This window comes from Sceloporus occidentalis, unplaced genomic scaffold (assembly GCF_023333645.1).
Source record: "Sceloporus occidentalis isolate IW3139 unplaced genomic scaffold, rSceOcc1.0.p SCAF_7, whole genome shotgun sequence".
In the NCBI taxonomy this organism is placed as follows: Eukaryota; Metazoa; Chordata; class Lepidosauria; order Squamata; family Phrynosomatidae; genus Sceloporus; species Sceloporus occidentalis.
This window is the reverse complement of record NW_028316987.1, coordinates 92,942,248-92,956,873: the sequence shown is the minus strand read 5'-3', so window position 1 is coordinate 92,956,873 and position 14,626 is coordinate 92,942,248. Positions and strand designations below refer to the sequence as shown.

Sequence of the window (14,626 nt, the reverse complement as noted above, 5' to 3'; positions counted from 1 at the left end):
TGAAGACTTGGAGGTAACAGGAGAGTTTCCTCTCATGGTATATAGAGGCCTCTCTCTCCATTCGAGGCTGATGACCAGACCCTTAGGAGCTCAGAGTCTTCGCCCACTATGAGATACAGAAATGAGTCAAGCAACAGTTGTGAGCAGTGCATACCTTAAGAGTCACCCAATCCCACATGTAGCCCTGAGGACATGCAACAATGTTCTCTGCAGGGTCTCTAAAGGTTCAGTCTCAAAATCCTCTGGCTAGGTAGGTCTTCACTAACTCCCCTCTCCTTGTATTTCCAATCTTAATTCTCATGCTGATTCTTTGCTTGGACTTCGGATTGGCTGGAAACCTTGCTTTGCATGTCCATCTTTCATTCTGGATTTGGAACTGTCTCATTGTTGAATCCAGTACTGACAGTGGCTAAATCTGTAGTTTCTCCACTGCTGTGATGTCTGACACAGGACAGTAAGGCCTGTGAAGAAGTCAACATCAGCCCTTGGCAGTTTTAGCATGAAATCCAACTCCCAACTTCCAAAAAGCCTGCCTTCCTGGTTGACCAACCAGGAAGACACTTCTTCTCCACTGTCCAGGAGTTGCTCACCTGGATATGTGATAGATCTCGTTCCTTGATGAGAAGGATGTCTACTGACTTAGAAGCCCACAGTGGAGCCGATTGAAAAGCAGCATGCAAGCCACAAGTCCCACATCCCACTTTGGAAGGGGCTGCAGATCAAGGGCAGAACATATGCTATGCGTGCACAAAACCAGCTCCTGACATCACAATTAATACACAATTAAAAGTGTTCCAGGTCAAGGACCAAGTGGCCTGAGAACTGCTGGGGTTCAGAATAGATGATACTGAACCTGACAGACCAATTACTTCTAGTATCAATAGTTTAGAGGACTACATTTTAGAAGTGCTTCTTGGGTTACAGTAAAACCTTCAGAAAACCAACCAACCAACCAACCAACCAACCAACCAACCAACCAACCAACCAACCAACCAACCAACCAACCAACCAACCAACCGTCAAGATGCTGGGCTCTGGAAACTGACATGACTCTCTGGGTTCTGAAGTTTTACCTGGAGGGAAAAACTATTTCTTAAGGCGCTACTGGCACAGAAACATTTCTCACCACCAATTCCTCATGAATCCTTTCCTATAAAGGCTCTTGGTGATAAAACAATGAGTTCTTTTCCACCAAACCCTTTTCTGTTTGTGTACTGGAAGCAGAACTGGCTCCTGATGTGAAGTCTACTGAGGCCAGAACAAAGTGCTCTCTTCCCTGTTGGGTATAGCTACCTATCCTGTAACATTCACAAGCATCTCCAACACCTTTTGCTGAAGTATTCAGAAGAGCAAAAGAAGAATCCATCCAGATGTACTACTTCTGGTTAGGATCATTTTGGTCCCAGCATTCCAGTATTTTGCCCTGGTTTGATTGATCAAACAGTGAGGTTTTTTGCCCCATTCTTAAAAAATAAAAATAAAACCCAGTCCAAGAACAGTTTTCATTTTTAATCCAGATCCCTGGCTGGTTCTGTCTTCCTGGCTTTCCACCCCATCCCTTTGCCTTTTGGTCATTTGCTTCCAGGTCTCAAACCAGAGACAAGTCCGCTTGGAAGCTGGAGCATCGGCGAGTCTTTGGGCTGCATTTGGTCAGCATGGAAATCTGGGTACTAAAATTGGTGCCATTACTGCCCAAGGATGGGTGGTGATACTTCATGTCGGAGCCAAGGAACCTCTCCATGTGCCACCTGCGCCACTTGCGCTTCAGCTCTGCTTGAACCTAAGGAGGAACAAGAAAGAAACCAGTAGATTAATTTGGGTGGGAAAAGAAACATGCCTGGCTGGCATTCTGCTTGTGACTTATCTCTTCACAAACAGCCTGATGTGTGTTCTCTTTACTTATCAGCTATATTCACACCCTGCTTTTCCTCCCATGAGTAGTTGGTCAGCATTTTTTGTTTTGTGGAACTAACATGAACCTTAAAATAAACCACATAGCAATAATAACAACACTTGATATTTGGATCCCAGTGCAACTTACATCAGTACTTTTTGAAGGGCATCACTAGGGATGTAATTCAACACTCAGGCACGTTACAGACCACTCAGAAGGGGCAGTCTCGCGCCGCTGCCGGTTGCTCCACAAGGGAGCTGCAGCAGCTAAACTGCGCGGCTCCCTCGCGGAGCAAAAAGAAGCCCCCAAATGGCACTTCTTCTTCCGCCCTGGATGGGACGCCGTGAGGCGCTACTCGCGCACTCGTGGTGTCACATCCAGGGCGCGACGTGCGGATGCTATGCATCCAGCACGTAAAGATGGCGGCACCCGTGTGTATAGGGCAACGCCATCTTTACGCCCTCGTCACGTGCTGGGGTGAGGCCGGTACGGACACTAGGTCCTTGGCCAACTCCTAGCACGTGACGGGGGTGCCACAAAGGCCCGTCTATAACGGGCCCTAGTTTCTTTTCAAAGGAAAGAAGGAGTAATTTTAACAATCTTCTTTCCACTTCAAGAAAGACTTTGAAAGTAATTTTAACAATCTTCTTTCCACTTCAAGAAAGACTTTGAAGCTTTTTGAAGCCCATTAATAATTTAGGCCTTATTTTGCGCAAAATTCACACATGGTTGTTTTTCATAGAAAACCACTTTTTCTACACTTTTTCTACATATTTCTGTGTAGAATTTTTTTTTTTGCATAGAAAAAAACTGATTCCTGCTCAGAAAATGTTGCTTTTTGTGCAAGGAAAAGAAACCATGTGTAAATTTTGCACAGAATAAGTCCCAAACTACATTAGACCAGGATTCTTCTCATCAGGGTTTCACATTTTTTAAAAATCATTTTTAGAATATTTTAGAATATATTTTCCGCATCCCTAGACATCACCTCATAATCATGAGTATTATACTATGGGTCTAAATCCTATTGTTAGTCCCAAATAGAGTACAGCCTATTGAATCAACCAGATTGACCTAGACTCACAATTCAACAATTGACTCAATAGATCTACTGGATTTGAGATTAACTAACAAGATTCCAGGCTAAATCTAATTTGGGGTATGTTTTTATGTAATATTTGAGAAATCCTCATTTCTGCTGTGCCTCAGTTAGTGGGCTATATTGTGTATAAAAGAAACTAAAGTCAATGGATTTAGCCAATGGATTAGTTGACAAAGTACAGTCGGCCCTCCATACCCACAGATTCTGCGTCCACGGTTTCAACTGTTCACGGCTTGAAAATATTCAGTTTTTTTCCTCACAAAAAACAAACCTTGATTTTGCCATTCAATATAAGGGACACCATTTTACTCAGCCATTATATTTAACAGGACTTGAACATCAATGGATTTTGGTATCGACGGGTGGTCACAGAACCAAACCCCTGCGGATACCAAGGACCCACTGCATTTGGAAGGCAGATGATTAATTAGCTAAACACTTTTAACAGGTTGCAAATCCTAGAGATGCTTTTTGGAAAGGGTTCCCCCATCTCACCTCTCCATTGAGGAAGCAGTACAAGACAGCCACCACAAAACCCTAGAAAGAGGAGAGAAAGAGAAAAAGACAAGGAGCAAAGAAATTATTATTCTATTGTCTTCATTTAGGTAAAGACAAATTTAAATATGCACTCTTTTACCTGAGTCAGCTATTGTTCCCATTTCATTAGGCATGTGCCAGGGTTTAGTTTGAACTTTACAGGAGCTGTTTGGGATGCTGAAGCTATTTTGGGGATAGCTCCTTTAAATTCTGGACCAAAATTCCAAAACAGATTCACTTTCCCACTGACCAGGAATACACCAGCATTCACTGCCTTTTTGGCCAATTTTCTCTCACTTTTCCAGCATTTGGCTCACAGGCCACATGTTTGCCCCTCGGCCGTGAGCTACCCACATAGTCTGGCCTGCAAGCCTGGAAGGAGCCAAATCCTGGGGGAATGGCTTACCTGAAAGGACCCCAGGACCAGCTCAAAGACCAACTTCACTTCTAGCACCTCCTTCTTTGCCGTGTCTGGGAAGAAGGCAAACATGGTGTAGTGGATGCCAAACAGTGGGATCAGCAGAAGGGTGGATTTCGCAAGTCTCCTGAGAGGAATGACAACAAAAAAATTAATGGATCCACAGCGTGGAAAGGATGCAAGAGGCTGTGTGGAGGCAGACCTGTCAACTTGAAGTTGATCTACAGCTGCTAGAATAGAAGCCTACAGTGCAACTTGCCCTGGACAAGCTCTCCAGAACTACCTACTGAATGCAAAAATCTGTTCACACCTACAAAAGAAGGAAACAGGCAGCATGAGCTTTCACAGAACGTACTTCTTCTGATGCATGGGGTGGGGTGGAGAATCCAGAGAGAGACCCATATGAGCCAGTTGTGTGTGTCATATATTTTATTTTATTTATTTCCAAGATTTATATCCCGCCTTTCTCCTGCAGTGGGATTCAAGGCGGTTGAATATAGGCCTGTCTCTGGACTCTTTACTCCACCCGAAGCATTTGAGAAAGTAGATTCAAGTCTACAAAAGCTCATGCTTTGACACCTTTTCCTACTTTCTCTCTTTGAGCCTTCCTTCCTTCCCTTTCTCCCTCCCTCTGTCTCTCCCTGACATCCTTTTCTCTATGTCCTTCCTTCCTTCCTTCCTTCCTTCCTTCCTTCCTTCTTTTTCTTTTTCATTCTCTCTCTATCTGGCATCACTTTCTCTTGTTGCCTGTTTGTGTGTCTTGAACTGCGACACCCTTTTCTCAGTTGGATGCTCCCTCCATCCCTTCCTTCTACCCCATTCTCTTTCTTATACACCTTTATCTATCTCCATCATTCTTACTTGCTTCATGACGGTCTTTCTCTCTGTTTTCTTTCTGTGATTCTCTCCTTCCCTCCCTTTCTGACATTTCCTTCTGTCTCCTTTCCTCCTAGGCTGGCAGGGGAGGGATAGCTTGCTTTGGCCAGGCTCCCAATGGATTACTAGCAGATGGTTTCTGAAATTCGGCTGATGGCCCCAGGTGGCCCTAGGGCCAGAGGTTGCCTATTCCAACTGTATTATTTATAATTACCTTATAAAAATATTTATCCACTGCCCTCATGCCTCACAAGAAAGCAATGAATAATAAAAGATGCTGACCTGAACCATTTTTGGTGAGTCTCAACCAGAACAGACCCATTGAACTGATTGTTGAATATTCAACAATGCACTGTTAATAGGTAAACTGTTCTGATTGAGACTAATGGTAGGATTAAAGGCATAAATACATATTTGGAATATTGTTATTATTGGCTTTTCTACAAGTACTCTCCCTTTGGCCAGCTGGAGAGCTGGTTAGTGGAGAGGAAAAGTGGCTTGTTCATGGAACTCCTTCCTAAGGAGAGACCCACCAGTTCTTTTAGTTATTCTACTTGAAGTACAACAGCTTCTTCCAACCTGGTGCCATTCTAGGTGTGCCATGCCTCCAACATTCCCTGCCAGCTGCCTAGTGACCAGGATGACTAGAGGTGATGGAAGTTGTCGTTCAATGTATCTGGAGCATGCCAGGTTGGAGAAAGCTGCTGTAGCTACTATGCCACAATATTTGGGCTCTGAGTAAGTGATGACCCAAGCTTGATCCCTTTCAGTTATGGAAGTGCTTTACAAAGCAGCTAATGTGAAATGCTTTAAAGCACAGTGGTGACTGTTTCTAAATTTAAGTCCTCTCACTAAATTTGGGTCTTCTAATCCATGGTCTTTGTGGCTTCAGGGGGAAATGGAGGTGGCAAGGAACTTTTCACAGGGTGAGCAGATGTCATAACCAAAAAGCAGGACAAGGCACTGCAAAATGTAGGACATTCAAGAGAACTGTAGGACATTCCAAAATAAATAAATTCCAAAATAAAAGTTAAAAGCACCAATATACATATAAATTCATTTCATAGGGGTTTTTATCAGCTATATTCCATAGACTGTATTTTATTACGTCCTCAACTGTATTTTTGTGACGAACTTATCTTGGTTGAAGTGCCTTGTTGGCTTGCAATATACTTACAGAACTCTGAGCAAGACAAATGCTTCAAATGGTACTTTGCTAGCAACAAACTCTTGACTGAATCTACATTAAGGGAAAAAACCCTTTCAGTGTAAGGCTTTGAAGTCAGGCTACTCACTTTTTTTAGGGAACACAAACACAAACACAGTGTGGGGGCTTTGCAGAGCTCCAGGGATACATATTGCCTACGCCTTCTCTACAGTCTTAGTCTGTGGCCACTTCACATGTTTTGTGTCCCTGCCGTTTGGAGCCAATGGGTCTCAGTCCTCTTTAAAATCAATTCTCCTCTCCCAGTTCCTCTCATTCTGTCCTGCTGGTTGTCCTTTTTTCTTTTGAATCATTCATGGGTTTGTGGTGCAGCAAAGGACCTGGAGTCCTCCTCTTTCCATTAGTCCCACATCACTTGCAAATTTGGGATGGAAGCCAGGAGCGCAAGGTCTACAGCTAATGAATATCTAATGACTAGTCTACAGCCGGACTTGTCCATTCTCCAATGAAGCTCTTAAGAGAGCAACATTATCTCCAATATGATGACATTGCTGGGATTGGGGACATTTTTCCATATGCTGATTTAATCAGTGCTTTTCCAAGTTGTTTTTGTTCCAAATTTTTCAAATTATCGCAAACAATACCCCTTTCAAAATATGACATAAGGATATTTCTTCTTTTATTTGGTCAGGTAAGAGACCGAGAGTGAAAATGAAACTTATGAATGATGAACTAGAAAAGGGGGTATGGCCCACCATAACCTCAAATTATACTACTATGCATGTAATCTAGGCTGGACAACAGACTGGATAAAACTGGGGGGGGGGGGGAATAAGGATGTTACAATTAGAAGATTTGGCAAATAGGTTAGGATGGCACAGATATTTACGTTATGAAAAATCAAAGGTAACTAAGGACTTTCACAATCATATAAGAAGAAGATCTCTGTTAAGAATATAGTTAAAGGTAAAAAGAAGATTCCTAAATGGACCTCAGCTAATGAGGCCTTGTTAAAGAAGAGAGCAATTACTTAACTAAAGATGGGTAACATATGGCGATTTAATAAAACATGAAAATCAAGCCAACTTTATATGGTTGTTATGACCCCAAAGCCGTGGAGGGAATCACCTGCTAGGCATACAGGAATGAGGGGAAATCTTTGGTTTGCCAGTTGTTTTGGTCTATAACTCCCACCAGTCTTGCCCAGTATGGTCAATGCTAAAGAACTATGGGAATGGTGATCCAAAATACCTGGGGGCCACAGTGAGTAACACATTTACAGAGGTGGTTTGAAGCAGGGCAGGAGTGGACAACCTCAGAACACCCCGGGTCAATTTGCAGGATCTTGGATACTCTGTAAATTATGCCGAACTCTGGAGTAGCTGTCGTTTCTCTTCTGCTTTCCTTTTTCTATGGTCTGGGGTCTTTTGGGAGCCACAGACCTCCCCAATGCTGAAAGCCTCTAGGATGCCTTCACATTACACAGCTATAACATCATGATTCCATTTTAACTTTCATGAAATCCTGGGATGTGTAGTTTGGTGAGGCAGCAGACGTCTCTAGGAGGAAATTCTAAGTAAATGACAAAATTACAAATCCCAGGGTTTAATGGGATGGAGGCATGAGAGTGGCAGGGGAATTACGGTGCTGCAGCTGTGAACAAGAGCCCCAGGAATAGATACAGTGGCTGAAATCCAAGATGGAATTAGTGAAGGGTAAAGCTCTGCCAGATAGAACTACCACTAATATTTAGTCCTGCATCTGCACTTCAGAATTAATGCAGTTTGACACCACTTTAACTGGCATGGCTCCGTGCTATGGAATCCTGGGATTTGTAGTTTTGTGAGATAGTTAGCCTTCTCTGTCAGAGAGCTCTGGAGCCACAACAAATGACAAATCCCAGGATTCCATAGGATGGAGCCATGGCTGATAAAGCACTGTTGAACTGCATTGATTCTGCAGTGTGGCAGCAGCCTAGTTCTCTAGTAATAATAATAATAATAATAATAATAATAATAATAAAAAATCTCAGTTTTCAAGACACATTCCAACTCAGTTAAAAAAGAAGCTCATACATAATGAGGAAAACGTGTTGACCATTTATGAAGGAATCAAGAGTTGGCAAGAAGAAAGCTGGAGGAGTTGGAATTGAACTTTTTTACTGAATAATAATAATAATAAAGATGATGATGTTCAGCATACTGACTCCACAGAATCACATCCTAAAACAAACTCCATAATCATAAAGTGGTAACTTGCTACCAGTAGGGAAATCAATGGTAGAATTACTTATTGATCTGAAAGGAAGAAGGAGACGATTGGGGCTAAGCTTATAAAACTGGTATTCAAATAGGAAACCGAAGCAGCACTAATTATTCCCTCAGGACAAGACTAGATCTTTGTGTCTTGCGACTGCCAAGGACTCTGCTCCTTCAAGCTGTCTGTTCCTCAAACAAACTGAATGGCGCCAAAGAAAGTGTTAAATCTATTCACTCTGCTGGGCTGAACTTGAGGATTAAGACATTCTTTCAGTGATATTTGACTTGGTCTTACAAGTATTTTATTTTGTTTGATCAGTGGCTTTTCATTTCTTTTTCTTTTTCTTTCTTTCTTTCTTTTTTTCCTTTCTTTTTTCTTTTTTTGCTAACAGACCAATATGTTTCCTCTTATTTCTTTTCTAGGAGCCCTTTCACACTACCCAGTTATAGCATTATGTGCCACTTTGGGTGCATCTACACTGTAGAAAGAATGCAGTTTGACCCCACTTTAAGTGGCAGGCATAGATGTGCTCGTCTGTAATATCAGTATGCAAAAGGTACTTTTGACACTAACTGTGCAAAATAAGTTGCCTGTAATTTGAATCCATTGTTATGAGTCTTAATTTCTGGAGCAGCAGAAAACAAGCTTGCTCCTACATCAATATGACATTTCTTCAAATAATTAAACATGGCTATCATGTTGCCCCTGAACCTTCTCTTCCCAGGTTAAACAGACCCAGCTCTCTAAGCTGCTCCTCATAGGGCTTGGTGGTTTCCAGACCTTTCACCATTTTAGTTGCCCTCCTCTGGAGATACTTTGTAGACTAGGGCTGCCTCTGCACTTTAGACATTTTTGAGTTTGCATGGTTCCTGTGGTGCCATTCCTTTTGCAGGTGCGCAAATTGATTGAACAAGTCCACATCAGCAAAAATATACAGTACAGTGCACTGGTGCTAAATAAGATGGCCATTGAGTGTGTAAACAGTGTTGCTGTTGTGGGCACTGTTTCTGTGGACAACATGTCCTTCCTGAAGATCTGGAAGCCCCAATGGTAAGCCGGGTTTGCCCATCAGTGCGGACATGGCCTTTGTGTCTGATTGTATATGTTTGAAGTTCCATCCTTTGGTGGAAAGGGTCTTATAAATAAACACTATTATTAGTAGTATTATTATGATTAAAGAAATTAAGCCTTGGCTCCTCCAGCAGGCAGTGCCTTCTGAGAGCCTACCTGCTCATCGCTATTCTTGGGAGCCGGGCTCTTGACAGGATGGCAGCTTGACAAGCCAAACTCTTGATTAGCGGGAGAGTTCCCCGAAGGCCTGACAAAGTCAGCAGTCGCTAATGAATTTTGGAGAGCTTTGCGTTTGAATGCATGCAGGTGTGAGGGATCCAGATCAGCCTGACAACTTTGATGGAAGCTCATTTCTGCATCACATCACCTTCATTTCTCCTTCCGTGACAGGCAAAGCTTAGAAAATGGTTTTAGCTGTAGCTACCTTTGCTGGGTGAGCAACAAAAAACTGTTGTTTCGGAAGGCTGCTATCAGGAGTCATAGAATTCTAGGGTTGGAAAAGACCACCAAGTCATCCTGCTCAATGCGCTGCCATCCAGGAATACACAGTCAAAGCACCCCTGACAGATAACTATCCAGATTGTCTCCAACGAAGGAGACTCCACCACCCTCTGAGAGAGCAGCATCTTCCACTGTCAAAGATTGTTAGGAAGTTCCTCCTAATGTTGAGATGGAATCTGTTTTCCAGTAGCTTGAATCCATTACTCCATATCATATTCTCTGGAGCAGCAGAATACAAGCTTGCTCCATCTTCAATATGACTTTCCTTCAAATATTTAAACATAGTTATCATATCACCTCTTAATCTTCTCTTCTCCAGGCTAAAGATATCCAGCTCCCTAAGCCACTCCTCATAGGGCAGATCTTTCACCCTTTTGGTTGCCTTCTTCTGGACATGTCCCAGCTTCTCAATATCCCCCTTGAATGGTGGGGTCCAGAATTGGACACAATATTCCAGGTGAGGTCTGACCAAAGCAGAATGGAGTGGTACTGTTACTTCCCTTGATAGATACTACTCTCTTACTGATGCAGCCTAGAATTGCCTAGACTACTTTTGCTGATGCAGCCCAGAACATCACAACAGTCTTCTGGCATGAGATCCAAGGATCAGCCAGTCCAGCAGCCTCTTTCTCATAGAATTTGAACCCAGAACTTGGGAATGTTACTTCTTTGAATCACAGCTTATCAGAATCTCCCCGCCAGCATGCCTGAACCTCTTTTGGAAAAGTGGTGCAAAACCTTGGAAAGCTCCTTTAAAATGTAAACTAAGAGCGAGTTCACCTTTCCACTTAGAAGCCACATACTGCTTTTGTTTTCATGACTATTATGAAACAACGGGGAATGATGACACTTAATTATCTGCAGATGGAGGAAATGCAATTGATATCTCTAAACCTGCTTGCTTGGACTTGGTGTTTAGAAGTGATATTGGGTTTAGATTCTTTACCAGAGCTTGAAAGTAACCAGTTACCAATAAAGAGACATAATAGGAGTAGAAGCTTATCAGCTACATCTGTGTTAGTGAGGGATAGATCCCCCCCAAGAATTTCATTCTCAAAAGAAGCAATGAATGATTTTTGGCAGTCTTCCTCCTCCTGTGAGAATGTCTTCAAAAGCAGCTCAGTTTTCAAATACTATTTGCACTTCAGGACTTACTTTGTACAAAATTCAAAATTGTGTGTGTGCAGAAAACAGTGGTTTTTGGCACAGTAAATGCTGTTTTCCACACAATAAGAGCTGCTTTCTGTGCAAAGAGCCCTATGTGTCAATTTGCACAGAATAGCCCCTGAATTATGAAGTTTCTCATCAGACTAGGATTCTTCTCATTTTTTCCTGAGAAGCGCAGTTTTCAAATATTCTTTCTGAGGATATCATTAGCTGGTCCTCCAGAGACTCTCCTCCTGCAAGGGGATGTTGGACCCTTCCTTGCCATGATAGATTTGTTTATTTTGTTTATTTTTCCGATCCTGAGACATTCTGAAGGATGAACCCAGACCAAGGCTAAAGACAAAACTGAGGTTTAATTGTAGACACATAGCCATTCAGGTACATCAGACTTACGAATATTGGCTTGTTTCATTTCTCCCTACGTCTGGAGAGTGCAGTTTCTGTACCAGGATCCGGATAATGCAGATAAAGAGCACAAAATTGATCTGTTGGAGAGAGAAAACAGAAAAAAGGAGCAATCAAATTCCAAGAAGAATTGGTAAACAGGGCCAAACCACCAAGGGGGAATCTACATGGAAATGTATCATGTGAACTGCTGTGGATTTTCACACATTTGCATCAATGTTGAATTGTTTCACTTTCCTGTGCAAACTCGCATCTATTTGCATTTCTTCACCCTCCTTCTGTCGAAAATGTGCAGTCATCCAAATCCATCTGTAGCAGATGGATAGCCACACATTCATAATATACACCCCTATGGATACTTGCAGATACTTTGGTAAAAACCATGAAGGCTTCTGCTGCAGTTTGTGGAGTTCCCCTGTACCTTACAAAAAGCCCAAACTCCTTCAAATTGCATGTGATTACATTCTATTAGAATAAAATGAGGATTATGATCAGCCCTCCATTTCCATGGATCCTTTATCCATATAGAATATAGAAATTCCCCCCCAAACCCCCAAAACTCAAACCTTGAATTTGCTATTTTATATATGAGGCACCATACTACTACTGCATTGTATATAATGGGACTTGAGCATCCTTGGATTTGGGTATCTATGGGTCTTGGAACCAAACCCCAGAGGATACCAGGGGCCCACTCTATTTTAATAGTACAGACAAGCCCCAAGTGATGCCTAGTCCTCCATTATTGTCTTGTCGAAAGATGAGGAAGAATTTACTGCACTTCAGTTGTGGACAGAATCTGTGGTAAAAAAGCTGCACATAAAGAATCAGGGAGAGAAACTTTGGGGAAAGTTTCTCTTTTGGGAAAGTTTCTCTTTCTCTGAAGATGCCAGCCACAGATGCTGGCAAAAAGTCAGGAAGAAACTCTTCTAGAACATGGCCACATAGCCCGAAAAACCCACAAAAAACCATAGAGATCAACCCGCAAAGACATGCGCCTTGGGGCATTACAAGGTAAGGCATGACAGGACGGCAGCCATCTTGGGCCTGACATCAGCCTGCTTGGGACTTTGCATTACATAACATCACAAGTATGATGATGTCAAGCCCACAGAGCACAGCCATGCACAACGTCGAGGGCCCAGACAGGCAAAGAGCCTCCCTCAGTTAACCAAGAGGGACGGTGCTCAAAGGAGGAGACGGCAAGGCGACGCGTTTACCACAAGTCATTCCCATGGTCTCACGTTATGGCCTCATGCCAGAAAAATTTAAAAGATTAAAAAAGCAGGCATGACTGACTGTGGAATCCAAACCTGTTGAGACAGACTGAAATGTGTCACAAAGTCATTTAGTCGGCTGCGCTTTTCCTGGTTTTGGGAAGAAACTTTATTTCGTCACATTTCCTCAAAATATTTCTAGCCAATTAAAGGAACAGGAATGTCTACACATTGCAGAATTAATTAATCTTAACTAATTTATTAGTTAATCAGAATTAATTGAATTTCAAAGGAAGCACCTTTCTGTGTTGCTAATGGAGTTTAAATTTTTTGGGGACTTTGAAATGCTCTCAGTACCTACATGGCCAGAAGGAGCACTGGCCTGCTTGCATAGCATATGTGCGTTTTGTGCCTTCAAGTCATTTCTGACTGATGGCTACTCTCAGGTGAACCTATCATGGGGTTTTCTTGGCAGTTTTTTTCAGAGGTTCACCCTTGCCTTCCCCTGAGGCTGAGAGAATGTGACTTTCCCAAGGTCACCCAGTGGTTTTCATGGCCGAGCTGGGAATCAAATTCTGGTTTCCAGAGTTACACTCGAACATCCAAACCACTATGCCATATGTCCCTCCAGACCATCTTAACTCAGAACAACATGAACAACATTTTGACAAAAAGCAGGCCTGTGACTAACATCGTCCCCCCCAAAAAAAATCCTGTATGATTTGATGATGAAGAAGCCACTGGAGTTTCAAAAGCATGCATCATGTATTTTGTGCGTTTTGCTTGCTCCAATAAACATCTTAGAATCATAGAGTTGGAAGAGACCGCAAGGGCCATCCAGTCCAACCCCATTCTGCCATGCAGGAACTCTCAATCAAAGCATCCCCAACAGATGGCCATCCAGCCTCTGTTTAAAGACCTCCAAAGAAGGAAACTCCACTACACTCCGAGGAAGGAGTGTGGTTCCACTGTCAAACAGCTCTTACTGTCAGGAAGTTCTTCCTAATGTTGAGGTGGAATCTCTTTTCCTGGAGCTTGCATCCATTGCTCAGGGTCCTAGTCTCTGGAGCAGCAGAAAACAAGCTTGCTCCCTTCTCAACATGACATCCCTTCAAATATTTAAACAGGGCTATCATATCACCTCTTAACCTTCTTTTCTTCAGGCTAAACATCCCCAGCTCCCTAAGGCGTTCCTCATAGGGCATGGTTTCCAGACCCTTCACCATTTCAGTCACCCTTTTTTGGACACATGGCTCCAGTTTCTCAACGTCCTTTTTAAATTATGTGGCCCAGAACTCGACACAGTATTCCAGGTGGGGCCTGATCAAAGCAGAATAGATTGCCACTATTACTTCTCTTGATCTAGACACTATACTTTTATTGATGCAGCCTAAAATTGCATTGGCTGATTTGCAGAGTTTGGGTGTTATTGTACATTCCAGCATTGTGTAGGACAGAGGTGCGGCAGTTAAAGCTGGGTCAAACTGCTTTAATTCTGCAGTGTGGATACACCCTAAGCCAGAAGATGCAAACATTTTTGAAGGCTGCCAACTCTATAGCATTTTGACTAGGAGAAGTGGCAACTACGGATCTATATCCTTTACTATTCCATCTTTGAATCCAGGGATGAAAAATTATGCTAGTTTATTATGCAGAAGAAAAGGAGTCTCTCCAGATTTGACTATCCCAAAGAGTTTTGGAAGAATTATTCTGCAGAGAAATTTATTTTTCCTGCAAGAAAAATTGTTTTCTGCACAGAAAACATGCATCCTGCTTTGGAAAGTGGCTTTCTGAAAATGGAAACCCATTTTCTGCAGGTTTAGTACAAAAACTTCCATGTGGTTTTTCTCTCAACCGAGTAATTCTTCCACAACACTTCAAGATACTGAATACAAGGAGAAAATTATACACAATTCTCCCTGGTCTATTATTCTTCTGAACAGAGTTTCCTGACTGTTATGAAAGACATTTTTCAAACATGGGTATGATTACTTTAAACTATTTCTTCCCATCC

At 42.4% G+C, this 14,626-nt stretch overlaps 1 protein-coding gene across 1 annotated transcript in view; it reads right to left on the bottom strand.

Annotated features, from left to right (window-relative positions):
* Nucleotides 1-1,003: 1,003 nt before the first annotated feature.
* VIPR1 (vasoactive intestinal peptide receptor 1) overlaps nt 1,004-14,626 on the bottom strand; it is a 104,206-nt gene continuing 90,583 nt past the window's right edge. The window contains exons 10-13 of the mRNA XM_089533721.1: nt 11,384-11,475; nt 3,940-4,078; nt 3,492-3,533; nt 1,004-1,780 (exon numbers count right to left, since the gene is read on the bottom strand). Of these exons, the coding sequence (XP_089389847.1) occupies nt 1,589-1,780; nt 3,492-3,533; nt 3,940-4,078; nt 11,384-11,475 (465 nt within the window). The 3' untranslated portion in view covers nt 1,004-1,588. The remainder of the gene's footprint in view (nt 1,781-3,491; nt 3,534-3,939; nt 4,079-11,383; nt 11,476-14,626) is intronic.